General features: G+C 39.1%; 1 protein-coding gene across 3 annotated transcripts in view; it reads left to right on the forward strand.

Annotated features, from left to right (window-relative positions):
* Positions 1-24,924, forward strand: part of QIL1 (MICOS complex subunit MIC13 homolog QIL1) — a 49,121-nt gene that overhangs the window by 16,978 nt on the left and 7,219 nt on the right. For all 3 annotated transcript variants that reach the window (XM_083129026.1, XM_083129025.1, XM_083129028.1), the window contains exon 2: positions 635-776. In XM_083129026.1, coding sequence (XP_082985152.1) covers positions 635-776 — 142 coding nt within the window. The remainder of the gene's footprint in view (positions 1-634; positions 777-24,924) is intronic.

The raw sequence follows: 24,924 nt of genomic DNA on the forward strand, positions 1-24,924 counted from the left end.
TTTACAAGTAAGTTTCATGGAAATAATTTAGTAGCGTCTTCTTATAATAGTTATAATTTGTAAATGTTCCATCTGTGTGATTTTATCTTTTTTACTTTTACATATACTATTAGTGAGCATTCCAATTTAGGTCGTTGCTTTGGAAAAACAAGTATAAAAATGTCAAATAACTTAATATTGCACAAAAAGAAGTAAAAAAAATATTAATCTACTCCCTACCCATTTGACCATGCAATGGAAACGTGGAACTAAGGTCCTGAACATTCGCAATCAGCCATTTTGTAGAGGTGATATCACCATCATGCTCCATCCACTTTTACCTCCCCCTTGCAGTGCTTGGCCCCATTTGCACATTATTACGTGCTGGATGAACTCCAAAGGATTTCCATGCAAGAATATTGCATGAGAAAATGGCTGTGCGAATTGAGCCTGGGTCTCCCACATGGCAGTGTGATGCCCTACCAATGAGACCTCTTGCACAAAACAGGTATGGTATGTTTTTAAAGAAAGTAATAACTTGAATGGTAAGAAATTAAGTTAAAAGTCTTTTGAAGCTTGCCATTATTTCTTCATGAAATAGAAAAACTTCATAGCTACAGTAAAAGTACAGTAATTTTCCTTGTTCTATTTTCAGGCTTGGATTAAAGGCAGGTATTCTTGGAGGTGCAATCTATCTAACAGTCGAGGAAGGGATATGGAAGGATAGTGTGCACTCTGTTGGTGTGTACGAGAAAATCAACCAGAATGTTGCTCCATACTTGAAGACTGAAGCCGAGGTTAGTTCATATACTTCCATTTTTGTGAGCTGACTGCTGGTGGCATCGAAGAATATTTCATGTGTGCTGCTAAGTGATTTGTTCACCTCTTTTTACTGGTATTTAGGTTTTTCATAATTAAACTTTAATTTATACTGTACATTGTGTGTGGAAATATTACTTCGTATCATGTCACATATATAACTGTGGAGTAATGTTAAAAAACAATGTACGAGTCGTGTCAGGAAAGTGAAGATACGACGGATATATGTATATCTTAGGGACAATATATAGGGCATTTGTGAACAACACTGACAGTAACCTTGATCCCTACTCCTACCAGTAGTGGTCATTCGCAATGTTGCGCTGGGTCACAAGTGCTGAAAATGGCTGTGGTGATAAAAAAAAATCCAGCCAAATGCGAAGTGTGGGCTATGATATGGTTTCTCCAGGAAAAAAGGCAAATAACCAGCGTACATTCATTGTCAAATTGCGGCAGTTTATGGGACCATTATGAATCATCAAAATGTAACGAAGTGGTGTCGTGCTTTTGTGTGTTGTGTTGTTCATCATGAAACTAGTAAAATTTGTTTGAAAAGGACGATGTTCAAAATAACTGAAATTCTGATCTGAAGATTTACAACTCACAAACTGGAATAACTCTCCACTTTTAAAATTGCCTTTAGTATGTTTTAATATACACTGGTCAAAAAAGTTAGGGGATCAAGCCAGAAACTTAATAAACGGCCCAGAAAGCGGTGCAACAGGGATTTATTTGCATATGTTGGGCTTTCCTGCAACTGATACAGTTACATCATGAACAAGTATGGCTACGGCAGAGCACAAGAGGGTGTCTATGGAAGTGACACATGATACGACACATTACAGGTGAGTATACCATGGCCAAACAAGTTGATACAATCAGTGATGTTCACAACAGAAACCGACCACTAGTAAGGTGTGTGGTTTCCATGAACTGCTAACACTGCTGCAAACCTGTTTGGCATGGGATCAATAAGATTATCAATTAGTTCTTGGGGGAACCTTCAATACTCCTCCAGAACAGACATTTCCAGCTGTTGAAGAGTTGCGGTAGATCCCAGACTAACTGTTGTGCATCTTCCCATGGCTTCCCAGACAGACTCTATTGGGTTAGGGTCTGGGGAACATGCTGGCCAATACATTCACTTGATGCCCTCATCCTGAAGCATGTCATTCACCATCCACGCTCGGTGGAGGCACACATTAATGTCCAAAAAAATGGACAACTTGACAATTTCTGCAGCCAGAGGCAGAACATAGAGTTCTGAGGACGTTGTCTTGATACCTCTGGGCTCTCAAAGGTACTGTTCCAGATGACATGGAGGTCTGTGCATCGGTCATTGGTGATTCCTGCACACACCATAATTCCACCACTATCATATTGGTATACATTAGCTGAACAATAATGGGTTCCACTTTCCCTCCAGGTCAGCATGCGTCTACTGTCTAGAGAGCACATTACGAGGGTCATTATTTATATTTTGAGCCTAACAATGAAAAAACAGCAATTTGGCATTGAAAACTGCTTTATTGTTTTTCGAAGTATTCTCCTTTATGGTCAATACACTTTTGCATTCGTTCGAACCATTTGTCAAAGCAGTTTTTCCAATCTTCTTGAGACACCTCCATAATATGGTTTTTGAACACATCAACGGCGTCTTCCGCCAACGAAAATCGTTGTCCACGCAATTTATTCTTGACATTCGAGAACAAGAAGAAGTCATTGGGTGCCAAATCAGGACTGTACGGCGGATGACCCATCAATTCGATTTTTTGACTGTTCATAAAGTCGGTTGTTAGACGAGATGTGTGACAGCTGGCATTGTCTTGATGAAGAATGATCCAACGGCGTATGTTTGTTTTCCGTATTTGACCGAAGACCTCTGGCAAACAAATTGTTGTGTACCATTCAGAGTTGACCGTTCTACATTCCTCTAAAGGCACAGTTGCCATATGACCAGTTTTCCCAAAAAAACAGGCGACCATTTGTTTCGATGTGCTTCGAGCTCGAACAACTTTTGTTGGATTGGGTTCATCTTGAAACACCCATACAGTCGACTGCTGTTTACGTTCCGGCTCATATGCATATATCCATGATTCGTCACCTGTTACAATCTTATATACGTCTTTTGAAGCACCACGATTGTATTTATTGAGCATTTGTTTTGCACCAATTGACGCGAGCGTCTTTTTGAGTTTTTGTCAAATTGTGTGGGATCCAACGAGAACATACCTTTCTCACAGCTAAATGATCATGTAATATTTTATATATGCTGGTGGAACTAATGCCTATGGTTGCCTCAATCTCACAGTATGTCACATGACGATCTTGCAGTATTAGGTTTTGCACAGCATCAATGTTTTCTTGAACAACAACTGATTTTGGACGACCTTCGCGAATCTCGTCGGTGAGCGAATGGCGGCCACGATTAAATTCGTTATACCAGCGTTTCACAGTGGCAAAGGATGGGGCTTCATCGCCAAATGTGGAAGTAAGTTGATCGATGCACTCTTGTCTTGATAATCCACGTCGAAAATCGTAAAAAATCATCGCACGAAAATGTTCACGAGGTAATTCCATTTTATTTTAGTCGCGCAATCTCCAAGGCAACATAAACAACACAAATCAAGCTATTGACAAAACATTTGAAGTACGTTATGGTCAATAATGCCAGACGATTCCATGCAAACGTCAAATCGCGCCTAACTTCAATCAGTGTTGCCAAGGCTCAAAATATAAATAGTGGTCCTCGTACCACAGTTGGTTGTGAATGATTTGGGTTGATACCCTGCATGCTGTTGCCATGAGAAGCTCGTGTTGCCAGTAAGTCACAATATGTTACCTATTCTGACAAGTCGTGAACATTTTATACCGGTCATCCATGCTGTCGTTTCCCATGGAGAGCCTTTTCCTGGCTTTCGTCGCACATTTCCCGTCTCCTGAAAACTTGTCCACATGTAGGAAATGACACTTGGAGACATGTCAAGGGCTTCTGCTACCTGCCTTTGAGTCTGTCCCGCCTCCAACCTTCCAATGGCTCTCCATGCGATAGATTCTTGTAAATTGCAATCTGGCGGCATTGTTCATATTGAATTCTCCATTACTCAAGCCCAGACACACACTTTCATTGTCAGTATGGCACTACTGGTGTGCCCGTGTGGCTGGTTCATTTTATGTTTTATCACCTTCTATGAGTTGTGCCTCGTGGTGTCACTCTTGATGCTGCTGTGCCCAGACACCAGTGTTGATTGTTACAGCAAGGACCATCGAGGACAAATGAACAATAGTTGCACAGTTTGTATGAGGTTTCTGACTTGATCCCCTAATTGTTTTCACCAGTCTATTTTAAGCCATCTAACATCCATTTTTTAATGATAAATCTGTATTCTTCAAGAGGAGGATCTCTCCCCATTGATCACTCTGGGTATGCCATTGCCCACAACATGAGTGTTTACATCAGTGTAATTATTGGAGACATTGAAACATAATTAGTGGTTTTTCATTCACCCATGTTATTGAAAGATATGCTTTTAGTTTACGTATGTATTCATGGGAAATAAATTTGTTACTATTTTAGTTTTGCACATACAATAGCATTATTATATCTGTAACATATTTAAGCTGTGTTATGAATAGACCTCGGATATTTAGGTTCTAAAAAGTGTGCTTTAGGTTCCTAAAATAGACTAAAAATCCGAAAATAGGTTCTAAAAACCTTAAAATAGGCTCAAAAAATCCTGAAATAGGTTGCAAAAAGACTAAATTTGGTACAAAATTCCTGAAAAACACTGATTAGATACAATTGTTAAGAACAAAATTTCACAAGAACCGTAATAACCAAATATTAATTTTCTAAACAAATTTTCATTTATTTATATCATTTTCAAAATTATCTACAAAATATTATAATACTGCACTTGTGCTCTTAGGAAAAAGTTACTTGTTGATATGAAAAATGAATTACGTTTGTATAATTTGCTGCACAATATCAGGGTGGCTACTCACTTGGAATTCCTTGAATTCCGGGAATTACACGTGAATTATTGGCACCGGAAATTATGCGTGAATTATTGGCTCTGGAAATTATTCATGAATTTTGGCAAGACATGGAATAAGGTACAAGCGGATGTTTTCTCTATTCCATTTTTTCTCCGTAGACGGGAAAAATTGCAACTTTTATTAATCCATATCCCATTAAATTTATACATGTTTATAAATGCCCTGAGGCAAGTTTCTCTCAGTTTAGCTTTTATTTCATACATTTTTTGAGGATGAAAAAGAAAGCTATACAGAAAATAAAATAAAATTTTCTCAATCCATTTACTTTGTTAGTGTCTTTTACGGAACAATCTATTTGACAAACGGAAGATTATTACAAAATAATATATCTTGAAGTTGATTGGGTAAATTTTTTGTTACATTGGAATCATGCAAATCCTTTATATTGTCAATATTTTTGTGTATGGAAGGTAGGGTGAGAGTCGGTAATAAGTAAGGTTGGAGTAGAGAAAACGTATGTTTGTATCCTTTAATTTTTGAGAAGTTCACCGTGAAAACCAGGAATTATACTTGAATTGTATCATGGTCCTAGTGACCACCATGAATCTTCTTGCGTTATCCACACTCTAACTCCACTTTTTGCCTGTGAGGATCATTTCATGTGCTGAAAATTATCTTTCAACAGAAACATAGTCAGTAGTTCTAATTTAAATGCTGAAATATTACTTAGCAAGGCGTGAATGCCAAAAAGGACCAAACTGACGCAAAAGTAAGCAAGGCCACACAGATCAGAAGTTTGCACTTGCGGCTGTGCAGGCAGTAGAGACGATTGGGTGCCAAAACTGAGAATGTGGAGGAGGGGGGACAAGAAGTTTACTTTGTCTTAGTAGGCAAGGCTTAACATTAAGAGTCTTTAGTGCAGGGGTAAAAAGTAGGGGGAACTGTCCCCTTTTCGTCGCCACTGCCTGCAGGTAAGAGTGATGTCAGACATTTTTGTTTGTTTAAAGCTTTGATAAACATCATATACTTGGAGGGAGGGAAATCGACAGAAAACCTGTTTTAAACATGCCAGTCATTGAATTATTTTGCCACCAAACCTAGCTAATACCTCCGTGAGATATGGAAACCCTATGAAACCTAAAAAAAGGTTTAATTTAGGCACATAAACCTAAAATAGGTTCTAACAAGCAAAATAGGTTATTTTAGACACTATAAAACTTAGTCAGTTGTTTCATTTTTTTATGAAACACTGATATAACTTGTTATTTCTTATTTACCTGCAAAGAAAAAAATAGGTTAAAAACCTAAAATCCAAGGTCTAGTTATGAATTAAAGTATTCCTAGAAATTATTGTCAATTATCATGGTATAAAATAAAACTAATTAAAACCAATTATGTAAGAGCTGTATCAAATTTGATGTCGTATTTGCCTGGCCTTAGATTCATAACTTTTTTTTTAACAAATAATACTTTTGGGACTTTGTGTGGACCATTTCAGCATTAATGAGATATTTCAATGATACATTCAATATGCCACCTTGTAGGCTCTTCAGTGCTGAAACTGTAACAGATATTCATCCATTGTCCACAATTTGATCACTCGATGGTGTCCATTGATAATAACAACTTCTTATTCCAACTTCACTAGCTACACTAATGGCCAGACACCCTAAGGAATGTGGTTACCTGGAACTGGTCTTGTGTCAGTATGAGTAGGTCTGCTATTGGATCCAATATGATGGACAGGACAGTGTAAAGTACAAGTGCTAAAAGAGTTGGCAAGATTCTGTGCCTGCATGCATAGCTGCTGGATTTAGTTACTTTACGTGTAACCTATTATTTGTGTGCAAAAATTAAACAAGTGCATCTCATAAGGTGAGTGTCATTTGCATTCATACCTGCAAACCACTGACAGTATTGGTTTACAAACTGGAATGAGACTAATGCTCCCCAAAATTGCCATTCCCTGCTTTCACAGCCACTACCATTTGAGGAAACTTTCCACCAGGTTGTCTGCCAGTTGTCGCTTCCATTCCCCCTGCAAATTGATGACCAGCTCGGTGGTGGTGTTTGATCTGTTTGGCCTGGATCGCAACCGGTGCTTTAACTCATCTCTCAGATGTTCAGTGGGGTTGAGATCAGGGCTCTGAGCTAGCCAGTTGAGTTCATTCACTCTCATATCATCAAACCTGTCAGTTATGGATCGCCAAGTTGTCCTGCTGGAAATTAAAAGGGCCACTTCCGAACTCTTCCCACAAGGAGTGGAGCACAGAGTTGTCTAACATTTCATGGTAGGCATTGGCATTCAGGGTTGTAGGCACCAAACCACAAAAAACAGCCCCATACCATGATTCTAGCCCTGCAGAATTTCTTGGAGAGGACATTACACTCCAGTAAGAACCACTTCCCGGGCATTTGCCACGTCCACACATGTCCATCAGATCGCCACCACATGTAGTGTGATTTGTCATGTCACAGGATGTTTTTCCATTGTTCTATGGACCGCTGGCGATGTTCTTTGCAGCACTGTAATCGGTATGCCACATTCCGGGTAGTAATCATTGGCTTATGTACTGCAGCTCTCCAATGGAATCCCAGTGCCACCACCTCTCATTGGATGGTTGGAGTACTAGCGTTCTGTGGACATTCGAAAGTCTCTGGCCACGAAGTTCAACGAAGCCTGCCATTTTGACTCACCACATGTCGGAGCACTCGCTAATCCCTATTGGTCAAGTTTTTGATTTCCCACGTTCGTGGTTATGGTTTTATCACACCCTCACTTTTCTATTTTACCACTACATCACTGACTGTTGTGCATGGTATCTTGAACGTGTCCAAAATCTCACTTATGCATCCTTCTCCGTTGGCTGAGCTCTGGGCCGTTATCACAACCAACTTCCCCATGTCTTAATTATTTTGGTACGGTTATTTTGATATTTTTTCTCTGAATGTAATTAAACATTCATGCCCAGTGCCAAATAGATTTGAACAACACCAACCCCCTTTTTCCATTATACCTTGTAATGTGAAAGAGCTTTATGTTGCAGGTTGGCCTGATGGAATGCCTGAATCGGTAGGTGCTGATGATCATACCCTGATGATCAAATACTTCACACGAGCAATGCTAGATGGCACACAGAATTGATAAATCTTCCGCTCGAGCGAAAAACACTCTAACCCTATTAGCACATGTAAAGGGTGTTCCGTATAGGACGCCGAATTTGATTTGAGTACTATTGTTTTGTTTCGAGGTTAGCAGACCTGTTCTTACCAATGTTAATATCTGTTGTCATGCTGATTAATGTAGCCTCAATTGTTTTGACTCGTTTGTTGTGGTTACGATATGGAACTCCATGAAAAATTCCCGCAACAGGTAACCTCTTTGCACGGTGATCAGAAATGGCCGGCAAGGTCATGTGATCTTACATCCTGTGATTTCTTCTTATGGGGGTTTGTGAAATCACAGGTGTACGCCAACAAACCACGAACCCTTGTGGAACTGAAGGTGGAAATCATACGGGTGATTGGAGACATTGAGACGCGAGAGGGTTATCAACAATTTTGTGGAGCGTATAATGCATGCAGACTCAGTAGGGGTGGACATATGCCTCACATTGTCTTGCATACGTAAGTGGGAGATGTTACTGCTTACATATATGTGAAATATAACTACTTTCATGATATTTTCCCTATTTTTATTTAATTTTCTAATTGGGCATCCTATACGGAACACCCTATATTTCCGTAATTTGTCTATGGTAGTAGGCCCTCAAATGTGGATCATGAAGTAAAAAACAAAGTGAAATTGAAAAATCAATATATTTTGATAGGGGTTCAATTACTGTTTGGTTTAGTTTATAAGTGAACATAGACATCATCTCCATGTTAAAATGCAGTTTTGTATATCTTACTGAGATATGTGAAAATGAAATGATTATGGGCTGGAACTGCCTGAGCTGACATTTTATGTTTCTACGATTATTGTCACATTAATATGATTATCCTTTTCGGTAAGTGAACAATGATGTACATGTACTTGTTGCACTGTGATATGATACTTGTAATTGCTTAGGTAGGTCTGTCAGCATGTGTATCCATTTTTCGTTTCGGTCTGTAGATATTGCATGCTTTCATATGAATTGTATTTGAGTCCTACTTAAATATACAGAATTTTTATTTAGAATTGTAATTGCATAGAGTGATTTCCATGTATGGGTTTTATGTTGGCAGTGCTGCTTATTAGGCTCTGAAATATGGGACGTTGGCAATCATTACACTACGAGTGTGGTACACTCGAGCATGGGAGACTTGAACGAGTTTGAGCAAGTGAAAGTGGTCCCATGCAATACTCTAATATGGATGATCCTCCTTACAGTTCAGGGGGTGTCCGGTCATTATTGTCAATATAGCGTATGTGAAATGGCATAAGGTGTAGAGAAGACATCGACCTATCTCTCTTTTGCCATCTCGCTCTATCGTCTGTGAGAAAATAATCAAAGACAGGTTGCTGAAGTTCACATCTCCCCTTATAAATACTGCTCAGCATGGTTTTCTTCCAGGCAGCTCTTGCTTGACCAATCTATCGGTATTACTTCCTCATGCTACTCGAGTCTATCTCAAACAATTCCCAGCTTGACGTTATATATTTTGATATTTCAAAAGCCTTCAATAAAATTAACCATAATCTCCTTCTTCATAAATTACAATCCAGATTTCACATCCATGGTGAACTTCTATCTTTGCTAAAAGACTATCTGCATGCACGAGAGCAGCATGCTATCCTCTCTGGCTCCTCTTCCAGTTTTCTATCAGTCTTCTCTGGTGTCCCCCAGGGGAATGTGTTAGGCCCTCTTTTGTTCCTTCTTTACATGGATGATCTGCCCGACAGACTGTCTTCTCTTTGCTGATGACTGTAAACTCTTCAAAGAAATTTCATCTGAACACGATTCACTAATTCTACAACAAGTTTTTTACAGAACTACTTTTGTGGTGTCGCCAGTGGAAACTTGAATTGAATCCTCAGAAATGCTCCTGCCTCACCATTTCCTTAAAAAGGAACAAAGTGCTCTCTTTTTATACTCTCGAAAACAGTCCCATCAAAAAGGTTTCCTCTCAAAAAGATCTTGGCGTTATCATCGACGAAAAGCTAAACTTCAATGACCACATTACTACTAAACGAGCCATGCGTCTCCTTGGCATTCTGTATAGGTTCCCTAAAATCCCAACCAATTAGCATATTTTTCAAATCCTATATATCTCCCATTCTTGAATACTGCTCTCCCATCTGTACTATGGCTTCTAAAACTAATCTTTCCAAGCTTGATTCTGTCCTCAGCTTTTTCCTTGCCATTGCTCGCCATAGAATACCTTCTCTCAGACACCTCCATAAAACAGATATTATGTCTATTTTGAACATCCAGTCACCACACATTTGTCACGAACTAGCAGACTTGAAATAAAATCATTAATGGCAAAATTAAAACCGAATTCCTTGTCAACTAATTTCATCTACGAGTACCCACACAGGGTGGTGACAGACCTGGAAAACCTGGAAAACCGGGAAAAGTCAGGGAATTTGAGGTGTCAAAAAATGTCAGGGAATTTCGTCTTCATTGATTTTTTAATTTTTTAATTTATTTATTTAAAGATATCGTTATGGAACTCTGCACGGGAACAGGAAATATTTTTCGTAAGTTTCAGCCTCAACTTTTAGGCCCCTTTTATACGCAACATAACAACGGCGCCAGAAAGCAGTGATGGCAGGAGGGGAGAGAGATAGAGACAGAAATTTCTCTCGCCCTGGCTTTTCGGCGGGAATTGTAAATTCGAACATCTTTGGAGGAAAATTGTTTAACTCGGGCACTATGGGAGCAATGTACTTCGGATAACTTTTGTTTTGCAGCTAAAACATCAGTGCATACAACAGTGTACAATTCAGAACGCTGAACCGTGGAGGGGGGTTTGGGGCACAACCCCGAATTTCAATGGGAAAAAAACATAAAAATCTGGAGTTTGCCCCCCTCTTCTCCAACTATTTTGGAGAGAAGCCGCGAACTTTAGTATTCTTTTCAAAGAATGGACATTTCCTAAAAGAACTTAACATGTTTCATGTTCTTGGGTGCAATACAAGTTGAATAATAAGCCAAAATGTGATTATTATTTTTTTACGAAAAATAGGTAATTTGCATTTTTGGAGGAAAATTGTTATAACTCTGGCACTATGGGAGCAATCTGCATCGAATGACTTCTGTTTTGTAGCTAAAACATCAGCACATGCAACCGGGTACAATACAGAACGCTGAACCGAGGAGGGGGGGTTGGGGGCACAACCCCGAATTTCAATGAAAAACACAACAAATATCTGGAGTTTGCCCCTCTTCTCCCGCTATTTTGGGGAGAAGGCGCAAACCTTAGTACAAAGATTGGACGTTTCCGAAGAGATTGAAACATGTTTCATGTTCCTGGGTGCTATACAAGTTGAATAATGGGTCAAAATGTGAAACTCTGTTCGGAAATGTGGCATGGATATGTTGCCGGGGGGGGGGGGGGGGGGGGGTTGGTCATCAATATGAATTTCCCAGGCTTGCACCAGACCTGTGTCAGAGTTTCCACATAACATAAGAGTATGAAGGTCCAAAAAGCACATTCATTTCATAATCGGCACCATTATACCATATGGTATCATCGGGCTGGTACGACCTTACTCTGATGATACCATATGGTATCATCGGGGGAGTAAAGGTTAAGCCTCTAAATATTACGTGGAAAATGCATTGAATTATCATTTTTTCTTGAACATATGGGAGTAGTAAGGGGACTTGTCAACAGATGGAGGGGATAAGAGCGGGTGGCGCCGTCCGATAGTTGTCGGACGTCGTAGTAAGGCATTTTGTTGGGCAAACTAAAGGAACATGGAAACATACGATTTTTGTCCAATATCGCCACCCAACAAAGTATCTCACTACAACATGCGACAGAAATTGCATGGACTGCGACAAAAATTGCATGGACTGCAACATCCAACAAAAATTGAATGCATAAACAAGAAGAGCTTTAGACTGTAAATATGCTGCTGGAATTCTATTACTCTTCTGGCTCACTTCACCTTATTTAATGTAGCAGTCCTTACGAGGGGTTTTCTTTCATCATCCTGACGTATAACTGGTTTCGCACAAGTTAACATACGTTTACAATGACATTGCACTATTCTTAGATATCAAGAAGAATCCAACCAAACTGGATATATATTGAATAATATCACGAAAAAGTGAAACATAAATCTGCATTGGTGAACGTTATAAGAATTGGCAAGTGCATGCTCCCAACCTCAAATTTACTGCAACACTAGTATTGCAATGAAATGAACGCCACTCTCTGTCCTGTCTGTTTAAACTCGAGAGAGATGGTCATTAATCTCTCACTGAGTGAAGTTAATGTCCAATATTATGAAATAAAATACTAATAATAAATACGTAAATATTTTAATATATTTACTCGAATCATTCAATCATCAAAGCAAATCACTTTCTTCAAGAATTGATTTTTCTCTGCCAGCCCTGCTAAATTTTCACTTTCCATCTACTGATTTATACGAGGGGTGACCAGAAAGTAATTTCCAATTAGTAGGGACATTAATTTTTTTGCCAACGCCAAAGCCGTGAAAAATGTTAATTGCTGCAAAGTTATGTTTATGAATGTGCAATGATGTCTGGACACATTTTTCGTCCATTCGAAATATTGAAATAATGCGAATTTGGCATAAAATGCAAATTGTTGGCGTTTTTAGCGATTTTTTTTAAAGAAATGTCCTAAAACAACGAAAAATTTCATGAAATCCAACATTCTTGTCTTTTCTAGCCCATGTTTGTGTACATAGAACATGCAAGTTTTCCAACATTTTACTCAAGAGTAAACTATAGAGTTATACGTACATGGCATAATTCCGACAGCCACATTAAGTCATGTATTTCCCACGATTTTTTCAACTTCTATCAAAACTATTTGCATCACAGAGCAAAGTGGCAAGGTTCTAACAGGAGATTGAGTGTGTATCTACCGTCACACGGGAGCCACATCTTCGTATTTGTCGCACGAGATATGTTTTGAATTACCAAGCTAAGTGCACACCATCGGCATTTGTCGAGCGAGTAATAATGGAGCTCAGTCATTAGGGCGTGTGACTACTATGCGAGAGACCCGGGGTCGATCCTGTGCAGGGGAGAACCGGGATGTTTCCCACCTATTCAAATGCTCCGGCGCCCACCCAGGATCATATGAAGCTGTTACCTTGAGGACACTTTGAGGGATAAAGGTAGCCAGGAGCATGGTGCCGATCACATCACCCCTATCTTCAGAGGTGATCAAGAAAGTGTAGGGCCCTAACTCCACACCCCTACTATATACCGTCATGGAAAAGTGCAGGGGAGCACTTTACTTTTACTTCCTCAAAAATATGTTCCAACATATCAAACTGTCACGAAAATACGTAGACCATGCGACCTACAATTTAAAATAATAGTTTAAAAGCACAATGGAGTATTACGTTTCTGTATGTTTGACTGATAAATGTTCTAAAACAAAAACGCGAATTTTGGGAAACAAACACTAACAAGTCAAAAAAATATAATGCCAATTTTTGGTGCCATAATATATCGGTATCTGTCACGTGAGATTGATTGATTTAAATTCTTTGGGTGTGTCGCCACTTATGCTCATTATGCACCCTTCAGTATATACGGGGCAAATTCCATTATCTAAAATCCTTACCTCAAAATTAAAAAAGGGGTATGGAAAATAACTTTCCCAAAATATCTTTCAAGATATCAAACTCTCACGAAGAGGCGTAACCATGTGACTTACAATTTGAAACAGCAGTTTAAAAACACCATGAAGGTATAATTTCAGATATTTGCCAGAAAATGCGCTAAAATAAAAATGTGAATTTTGGGGAAAATAACACCATATAGTAAAAAAATAAAAAAATAAGAAAATAAACCAATTTTTAAAAAAATAACAAAATATCAAGGTCCCTACCAAATAGGCATAAATGAAACAAGAATATCAGTTGTAATTTATTGCATTAGTAACAGTGAGTCCTAACCTAATTTTCGGCATAATCACCACTGTTGTTCTGGCATTTGTCGTAGCATGGCACTAAATTTTGTATGCCCATGGTATATGTGTCTGACAGCAAAGACTGGAACTATCTCTACCGCAGTGTAGCTGTCAAATCCTTGCCCTGCCAGAAACCTCTTCAGTTAAGCAAGAAGATGAAAGTCTGTAGATTCAAGGCCAGGGCTGTACAGGGAGTGGTCCAAGATCTCTCACCTGAAGTGATGCAAAGGACCCGTGTGTACTCAGCTGTATGGGGTTATGCACATTCGATTGGCGTGAATTGTCTGCACCATCGTCTGACCACACTATCACTCACGACGTCCGGTCTGCACACCTCACACGATTGCTGGCGACTCTGTGCCAAATTCTGAGCGTGCAATGTAGGCTACATCGCAGTCTGTGGGAAACTGTATGAGAGCTGCAATCTTTAACCTAGAACTGTCCTAAGACGGCTGCATTGCAACTGTACCAGATTACAGTTATATGCCACTTCTTCCTGCTTGCATGTGTGTGTGTGTCTATCTCTGACCACTAGTGCTGTGTACAGGCACCATTGGAGCTTTTTCAGGATGCCCCTCGTATATGAAATTTCACAAACTTTTATTATTAGAGTGTTCCTGTTTTAATGTGTGGTTAGCTAAATCAGGTACCTATATAATGCAATTCTATAAATTCCTTGCGTTAAATTTCTAATATCTACATACCCTTTTCGTCAGCAATAATGGTATAACTGCAAGTTGTCAGTTTCACAGTACTTCACTTGGATATAATATACTGAAGCAGAAATCCTATTGATAATGTAAGGAAATATGACACTTTATTTTGTTCGATTCAATTGTTTCACTTATATGCAAGAGTTAAGTTGTTTTGCTTTACAGAGAAGAGAGAAGTAGCTTTATGCATTGAAAAATGAGTCCACACTCATGGTTCTTGCAAGCAGAGGGTTCCATACCTCAGTGGAAATATCAACATATAATACCGAGAATGTATAAGGAGACTGATAAATTACAAATTGTATTTCTTAATCATTCACTCTTATCTCATTTAGTCGTAACTTAAAAATAATCAAGTATTTTATTTTAAACTTACTGCGTATGACAAAATTCCGTAATCCTCCCGTAGCTTGTGAATTGTAATAATTTTCCAAATTCACTATTTTGCAGTTTGAATTCAAATCATAGAGAATAGAGAAATTAAGTCAATTTCATAGAAGATAATATTGGTACTTAACAAAACCATATGTGGATCTGTGTGAGTTTATTATTTCTATTTGCAAAAACATCGATTTAGTTTAGTTTGTAATTGTCAGGGAAAAATGTAAATTTTGTCCTGGAAAACCTGGAAAAGTCAGGGAATTTTATTTCGGCTTGTTTGTAGCCACCCTGCCACACAGCCAACCTGCAACAAAGCTCTTTCACATTCCCGCTACAAGGCTCTCCCTCTTACAGCGGTCTCTTTACTATAGGCTCCCCCACTTACATAATAACCTGCCTGTAAATGTGGATATTTTCTTGTCAAAACACAGTTTCTGACAATCACTAAGAATGTACATGTAACAATTTTTTTCTTGTTGCTACAGTTTCAGTATAAATTGGTCTTTCAGTACTGTATCTGAAACTTTAAGTAAATAAATAAATAAAATAAATAAATAAATTATTCAAAAGTTATGCAAAAGATGGTGCAGACGTAGATAAGTATACTCCATCCTCATGCTCCTGCAAACAGCTGATAACAGCAGTCCATTTTGCACTCCACACATTCCTGTTCCTCTCATGCATTAATTGGTCAAACCCTCTCAAGTCACTACTTGCTCATAGACTGGTTTTCGTTCACTCGCTCCAGAGATACCCAGGACAGAGTGTAGTAAGTAGTACAGTGGCACGGGTTCTGCAACCGAAAATGAGGCTCGGTGAGGCTCGCAGTGTTGCCAACCTCTTACTTGAAAAAATCACCAAGGTTTTTGTTTTTGGGCATAACCTAACCTCAAGCAAGGAGCTGGCAACACTGCTTGAGGCTTGTTCTGCAGTGTTGCCAACTGTTACTCGAAAAAGTCACCAAGGGTTTTTTTTGGGTCTAATGTAACCTCAAGCAAGGAGCTGGCAATACTGCTTGAGGCTTGTTTTGCAGCGTTGCCAACATCTTACTCGAAAAAATCACCAAGGTTTTTTGTTTTTGGGTATAACCTAACCTCAAGCAAAAAGCTGGCAATACTGCTTGAGCCTCATTTTCTTGCAGTGTTGCCAGCCTCTTACTTGAAAAAATCACCAAGGTTTTTTTTTTGGGTCTAATGTAACCTCAAGCAAGGAGCTGGCAATACTGCTTGAGGCTTGCCTTGCAGCGTTGCCAACATCTTACTCGAAAAAATCACCAAGGTTTTTGGTCTAACCTAACCTAAAGCAAGGAGCTGGCAATACTGCTTGAGGCTTGCCTTGCAGCGTTGCCAACATTTTACTCGAAAAAGTCACCAAGGTTTATCTTGGTCTAACCTAACCTAAAGCAAGGAGCTGGCAACACTGCTTGAGGCTTGCACCTAACCTACCTAACCTAACCTAACCTACCTAACCTAACTTAACCTAACCTAACCCACCTAACCTAACCTACCTAACCTAACCTACCTAACCTAACCTAACCTACCTACCTAACCTAACTTAACCTAACCTAACTTAACCTAACTTAACCTAACCTAACCTACCTAACCTAACCTAACCTAACCAAACCTAACCTAACCTAACCTAAAGCAAGGAGCTGGCAACACTGCTTGAGGCTTGCCTTAATTAATTGCATAAAGCAATTTGCCAACCTACTGATATTTTTGCCATAGTTTTTTACAAAAAAAAAGAGAGAGAGGGAAGAGTTAAACAACCGACAATGCTGCCATATACCTACCTACAGCTTTTTTACTTGGCAAGGGTTTAGCCAATTTAGCAAGGAGTGCCGGCAACAAATATATACTGCCGTAAAAGAGAGGGGTGGATGGATGGCAACACAGTATGTGTGTGCGTGTGCGTGTATAATATGTAGTATTATTAACTAGAGTGTGTTGGCAACCCACCTACAACTAAAAGAGATAGAGATACCAATATTGCTGTAAGATGAAGAGAGAGAGGCCTATAGCTGGCAACAGTGGTGAGCAAATATGCATTATTTCCAAGTCCCGGGCGCCAATGTATATTGGGATTTTTGTAAACCTCTTCGCGGGAACGATGTGCCACACATGTGTGCGCGTGCTTCTTATTATTTTTGTATTGTGATGCAAACAAACAAATAATAATTGTTTTTTTTTTTTTTGATTTCTGGCCTCTATAACCTCGCCAGGGTGCGTGGGTGCTCAACACCAGTTCTAACGGTCATAGCTATCAAAAGCCTAATGCCTCTGTAGAGTTTTGTGAGTTATTATTTTTTTTAATTTGCGCATCGAACTAACTTATATTGGATTTTGATCGTAGTGTGCAGTGTTAATTTGATCAGAGGTGTCTTATTGGCTGGATTGTTGTTATTCTGTAGCACTGTTGAGGTGAAATCCAAATTGCACATGTGCTTGTCGAAATGCTTTTGTATGCGTGGAAGAGTGTGCTTGGACCAGTAGGGAAATTTATTTTTCGCACCGAGGTCTGTCGCGAAAGTCTTCGTGCTTGAATTATGCGAGAGAGTTGTTGTCGAAGATTTGTCCAATAGGAGTTGGCAACACTGACTAGTTGCTTCACAATTTTTTTTGTTTTTTAAATATATGATATTTCACAGGTGAGGCTAACCTACAAGTTACAAGTTGACGGCGTAATCTTCTATAAGATGATAAGTATGCAATAAGATGAAGAAGATGCTAACTGGCAATAGCGGTGTTAATGTTTCCAGCTTTCTACCCCCTCTCACTGGGCTTCCTCCCTCTTATGGCGCAGTGGTATTTAAGGATTCGATACTCGCACAAGTGGTTTTTGAAACTGTAGGTCTACCCCTGATTAGTCTTACTTACAGGGGACTCTTGTAAACACTACGGGGACGAAAAAAAGCATATTTTTGTTTTTCCACATGTATGTATGTATGTAATGCGATTTGTGTGGGGGTCAAAATTTTGAATTTATGGCTTAATTAATCTGTATGAATGCTTAATGTTTGATTTTTTTATTTCTAGTTTGATATGAGATACACACAATTTTATTTTTTGAAGTACAGTTAATATTACCTAGTTTGGGTTAAGCTGTAACATACAACTAGCGATTGACACGACCACCTGACACACAGACAGAGAGAGTGTGAGCAAATTCAAAGTGTGATTTATCGTGAACTAAACTAACCTCACTCACCCACCCACATATAGTCTTACAGGTAACTCAAAAAGCAGAAAGTAGTATATAGCATGACAGGTTGATTTATCGTAAACTAAACTAACCTCACTCGCCCACTCACATATAGCCTTACAGGTGACTCAAAGGCAGAAAGGCAGCTATATTATTTGTATGGGCCAACACACAAGATATATTGCAAACTAAATTAACCTACGACATAAACCATGGACACATCTTCCAGATAGGGTATAAGCAACTCACCTCTTGCAATTGTATAACGGGGAAAATTAACCTACAGCTGGCAACACTGTTTGAGTTGTTTTCGACGAGCCAAACTTATATTTTGCAAATAGGCTAAAGCTAATCTTCTACAGCTAGAAGCTTGAAACATATACTCTTGCAGAGTATGCTAACTTACCTCATGTAAAAATATTACCTAGTACAGTTAAGCTGTGACATACAACTAACGATCGACACGACCACCTGACACACATACGGAGAGAGTGAGACAGCTTATATGCAATATATTTCTACATATGTACTGGGTTTAAAAGGTAACTTGCAACAACTATTTCACTCACTTCCTATCAAAATCTCCTAACCACATGTTTTTGATACTTGCTGCTAGAACATAGTGGTTTTAGACTGTAAATTCAACCCGATTATTCTATTTGTGCATGATGCCTGCATTTGGAATATTTTATTCTTGGCATACGGTATTTTGCGTGCTCCAGTAATTTTATGCTCGATTCACGGAAGCTATGACGTGTATTTCCTGTTTCGCGAACATGCGAGAATTTTTCACAATAGATAATATATTGCAAGAGCGAGTTGTTTGTGTATATAAATCTAGTTTTGGAAATGGACATGAATATAATGTCAAAAATTATTGCATAACTTAAAAATATTGATATTTATTGCACTAGCAAAGGTAAATGTGGAATGCCCTGCCCCCTCAGCTGTTAGGTTAAACACCATAAAAATTTTATTACTGATAGCAAGCATTCTCATATCGACAAAACAGATCTAGTAATGAGCTGTCTTGCAAGTCTCCCGAGTGAAGGAATATGATACCACTATAAACTGTAAACAAGATATGCAGTCCCTCGCATGAGATGTACGAAGCTTATGAACCTCGACCTATAGAGTTGTACAATGGATATTTTTTTTAAGCATAGCGGTGTGTTTTTGCTTATTTCAATGTTATCGAGCGTGCATGTAAAGAAGAGGAGAGAAAAAAAGGAGGAGGGGTTATAACGGATAATTCATATTTTGATTTCAATATTTTTGCTAGTCACGATTCACCTGCTATCTAAAAGGACACTGGACGATAGCTAAAAGCGAGTGAAGGAGAGAAATGTTATTTTTTTTTATTTTTGTGATTGTGTGTGATGAAATAGTTTTAGATAATAATAGTAGGCTAATAGAATTGTAGAAAACGGGTGTATCGTGATGCGAGGCTGAAAGCAATTTCGAAAGCAGTCTCGGGCATCTTCGCGTTCAGCCAACAAGGAAAATGCACATGGAGGATGCAACGGTATTGTTCATGGTTAGTTTTTCTGAATAAACATACATATCAGTTTTTGCAGTTTCCAGATAGGACCGGAGTTTTTGTTTTGGTTGGGCAAGGGGGTTCAGATAAATGCATGGACATCAAAATAAAAGAAAAAAAATTTACTCTACTGCTCACATGTATTGAGTCTTCCAATAACACACCTCGCGGGGCGCACCTACATGTATGCAAAATATAGTTAATGTCTTATTTCTCGAACTTGTGGTCTGTAGATTTGCTTTTGTTGGCAACAGAAACAGAAAAAATAGCACCCTGTTATTGTATACTGATATGGGTGTACTGTAATCATAACAATTTTCTAGTTAAAAATCTATGTCGAAAAGTAATGTTGGGTGACTTGTCTGTGTTGGGTCTTATTAACAACTTCACAGCTGTACCTGCACAACTCATCGACTACAAGGCAACAATGTTAGGAAATGTGTGCATGGCTCCGAGAATACAATTTAAAATCACTAATATGGCATGAACCCCCTCCACTTGTGTGTATTTGAATATGTGAAAATTAGATATTTTGAATAATCGAGGAGAACAATCACAAAAACAGCTTGCACCAGTATGATGTGTTCAAACTTCAGATGATTTTTGTTAATCTACAAAAGCCAAGTGTGAACAGAGATCACTACGAAAAATTAGGAAAAAAAAAGAAGCGAGGCTATTTTGGCTAATGGCAACGATGAGGATGAATAATGGTTGTTTTGATAAAATTGACGAAGTCAATATGTCTAGCCTAAAATAAAATTCAACAATTATTGTTAAATATTTGCCACTCTGAAATGGCGACGACTATCATCATAACATCACTTGTTTCTAACCTGTCCATATTGGCTTTTTTTTTTCTACCCCTCCATAAATTTGATTCGAAAGGCACAATTATTCCAGTTCTTGAATAAGACTCGCATATGCCCTCAGAAAAAACAAGAGAAGAAATAAATCAAGTGATGTATATTCTTCATCCCCGAATTTTCTTCCACAACACTGCACGAAGTCTCGAGTTTCGGATATTGTTGTTGTGCGACAGGATAGGATAGATGAACCGTATGTTTACCGAGGAGCAGACGTAATCAAATATTTTTTTTTGAAAAGATAGTTGAAGAGGTTGAGACTATTGGCAGCCTCTTACGCGAATCGAAACCAAATGCTTCTATTATCCAGCGATGAACTTCAATCTCACAATAACATTGAAACGTGTCTGGTGTGCGATCAAAGGTTTCACCGACGAGAACCGGAAAGTAATTTCATCATAATTATTTCACCGGAAACTGTCCGGATTGGCAAGCGCTCCGTCCTGTTTTCTCTTGTTGCTCTTACGTGCCGTCGAAGTCACGTCCAAGTCGTCCGAATCTACATGTTCTCTTGTAGTACGGTTGTTATTTTTCCCGCCAGGTGTCAGCCCAAACTTCACCCACTGCGCTCTGGGGCGCAGGCGCATCGCACGGAAGCAGAAGGCAGACGCCAAACAAACATGACAATGATTTCAACCTATTTACTACTCATATTAAAAATGTAACAAGCTATTTTATTATTTACAATTTTTTCTATATTTAGTATTATCGATAAAATGTTAAAGTATAACTGAGTTTTATATTTTTAATCAGTAAATGTTGTCTGTACAAAATGAAAGTTAGAATATGGCTGCCAAGCGCAGCGTCACAGCGAGTTCAAGCGTGCATCTGTCGCGCCTCTCTGCTCTCCCCTCCGACTCCATGTCTGCCGCGAATTCGGACAACGGAGGCTAGCTGAGTCCCCGGATGGAACGGTGCTCTAGGTGACATCTGCTGCCGATTCGGATGCGGCCGTACATTGGTGGAATCTGTAACATAATGTATTCATGTATGTGTTTGACAATCATATATCACTTACTAGAACAATTTTCATATTGTTTTCACTACGTGAGATGATATTTTATTTACATTTACGATAAAATAGAGGTTTGGGTGTAATAACAGTTTTTATTAATTAATTTAGAGATGCATTTTTTATTTGTTGAGTTAATGATTAGGTTAATTTGTTATTTCTCGCAAAAAAAAAAAGAGGGAACCACAGCTGAAAGAAAATACACAACTTGTATTATTGAGGTCAAGAGTTTGTTTTAACATTATTTTTTGCACACATAGGCTAATGACGACTCGGGATATGTTTAAAATGGAATCTGAAATATTGATTATGCGACCTGACTGGAACTCGGAATAGGACACACTGATTACAAGACGTCGATATATTACCACTTGGTAAGAAATTGTAGTGTTTCAATTCACACACACACTCACAATTTAAAACAACTAAACTGATCGCAGGCCCAACTGGTGGCTGGCATACACAACTATCCATCCACCAGTCGTCTTCTGGGGCGTGTGTCTCGATGAGTGTCAACAACCTCTATTGTGAAGTAAAATCTGTAGGGGTAACATTACTCTCTAATTACAATGTTGGCAAATTTTCCAACTTCATCGTGAACGACGACAAAGGTATCGGCTACCTGATCAAAATTATCAACACGCTGCCTCCGAGATTCTGGAACGTTGCCGAAGGAAAGGGACTCGCGAACGACATCATCAACAAGTTATTTTTCGAGATGCATTTACTTGGCTACCAATACTACGGACCGGGTAGCAAACTCGAGAAAAGATTGGAGAGAGGAGACAAGGGTGTGAATCTGTTGGACGCGGCATGCAAAGATTACGATATTGCTTACAACACGCACACGAATTTGGATGCACGTCACGAAGCAGACAAGAAATTGGAGCATGCCGCTTTCAGGAGGGTCATGAGCAAAGATGCTTCTTTGCGAGAAAAAGTTGCAGCATTGGGCACTACCATCGCCATGAACACGAAACAAAAATTTGGATGGGGAATCCTACCTAGAGTTATCTTTAACTGGCAACGAGGTGATCTTGGTCAGCACGACGAACCCTCAGCTGTTATAGAAGATATCTGAAACCAGCTTACACCAGTCACTCATAGTTCCCCCAATTTTCTCACGATGGTGGGTTGCCACCGGCCCTATATGTAGGCCGAATCAATTCCGACCAGAGCCGGATTCGAACCTATGGCGTCTCGCAGCGAACAATCTCAAGACGAGTGAACGCCGTAACTCGCTCAGCTACGGAGGACGACTCTCTCTCTCTCTATTTTTTCTCTAATTTTCATCATTATTGTTAAAATTAATTCAAGAGAAAATATATATTTTGTGTTGACATGGGAAATATGCAATAAAAAAATGCATGATCAATAGTTAAGGTCAAAATCTGAATAAATAGTGAGGGTGATACACGCAAGCTTCCAGGCATGTGATTTGCACAGAATTAAATATAAAATGAGAGATGGAAGGTTTTTGTTACTATTAGAATTTAAGGACGGAAAATATGTACAGCGAATGAATACTACGTTTGACTAATCGTGAAGATGAGTATTACAGTACGTTTTTTATCGTTCTTATATAAACGTTGAAACGTTCAAGAACGTATAAGAACGTTTACCGAAACGTTTCGGTAAACGTTCTTATACGTTCTTGAACGTTTCAACGTTTATATAAGAACGATAAAAAACGTACTGTAATACTCATCTTCACGATTAGTCAAACGTAGTATTCATTCGCTGTACATATTTTCCGTCCTTAAATTCTAATAGTAACAAAAACCTTCCATCTCTCATTTTATATTTAATTCTGTGCAAATCACATGCCTGGAAGCTTGCGTGTATCACCCTCACTATTTATTCAGATTTTGACCTTAACTATTGATCATGCATTTTTTTATTGCATATTTCCCATGTCAACACAAAATATATATTTTCTCTTGAATTAATTTTAACAATAATGATGAAAATTAGAGAAAAAATAGAGAGAGAGAGAGTCGTCCTCCGTAGCTGAGCGAGTTACGGCGTTCACTCGTCTTGAGATTGTTCGCTGCGAGACGCCATAGGTTCGAATCCGGCTCTGGTCGGAATTGATTCGGCCTACATATAGGGCCGGTGGCAACCCACCATCGTGAGAAAATTGGGGGAACTATGAGTGACTGGTGTAAGCTGGTTTCAGATATCTTCTATAACAGCTGAGGGTTCGTCGTGCTGACCAAGATCACCTCGTTGCCAGTTAAAGATAACTCTAGGTAGGATTCCCCATCCAAATTTTTGTTTCGTGTTCATGGCGATGGTAGTGCCCAATGCTGCAACTTTTTCTCGCAAAGAAGCATCTTTGCTCATGACCCTCCTGAAAGCGGCATGCTCCAATTTCTTGTCTGCTTCGTGACGTGCATCCAAATTCGTGTGCGTGTTGTAAGCAATATCGTAATCTTTGCATGCCGCGTCCAACAGATTCACACCCTTGTCTCCTCTCTCCAATCTTTTCTCGAGTTTGCTACCCGGTCCGTAGTATTGGTAGCCAAGTAAATGCATCTCGAAAAATAACTTGTTGATGATGTCGTTCGCGAGTCCCTTTCCTTCGGCAACGTTCCAGAATCTCGGAGGCAGCGTGTTGATAATTTTGATCAGGTAATACTCATCTTCACGATTAGTCAAACGTAGTATTCATTCGCTGTACATATTTTCCGTCCTTAAATTCTAATAGTAACAAAAACCTTCCATCTCTCATTTTATATTTAATTCTGTGCAAATCACATGCCTGGAAGCTTGCGTGTATCACCCTCACTATTTATTCAGATTTTGACCTTAACTATTGATCATGCATTTTTTTATTGCATATTTCCCATGTCAACACAAAATATATATTTTCTCTTGAATTAATTTTAACAATAATGATGAAAATTAGAGAAAAAATAGAGAGAGAGAGAGTCGTCCTCCGTAGCTGAGCGAGTTACGGCGTTCACTCGTCTTGAGATTGTTCGCTGCGAGACGCCATAGGTTCGAATCCGGCTCTGGTCGGAATTGATTCGGCCTACATATAGGGCCGGTGGCAACCCACCATCGTGAGAAAATTGGGGGAACTATGAGTGACTGGTGTAAGCTGGTTTCAGATATCTTCTATAACAGCTGAGGGTTCGTCGTGCTGACCAAGATCACCTCGTTGCCAGTTAAAGATAACTCTAGGTAGGATTCCCCATCCAAATTTTTGTTTCGTGTTCATGGCGATGGTAGTGCCCAATGCTGCAACTTTTTCTCGCAAAGAAGCATCTTTGCTCATGACCCTCCTGAAAGCGGCAT

The sequence above is a fragment of the Lepisma saccharinum genome, chromosome 9, assembly GCF_977018435.1.
Source record: "Lepisma saccharinum chromosome 9, izLepSacc3.1, whole genome shotgun sequence".
In the NCBI taxonomy this organism is placed as follows: Eukaryota; Metazoa; Arthropoda; class Insecta; order Zygentoma; family Lepismatidae; genus Lepisma; species Lepisma saccharinum.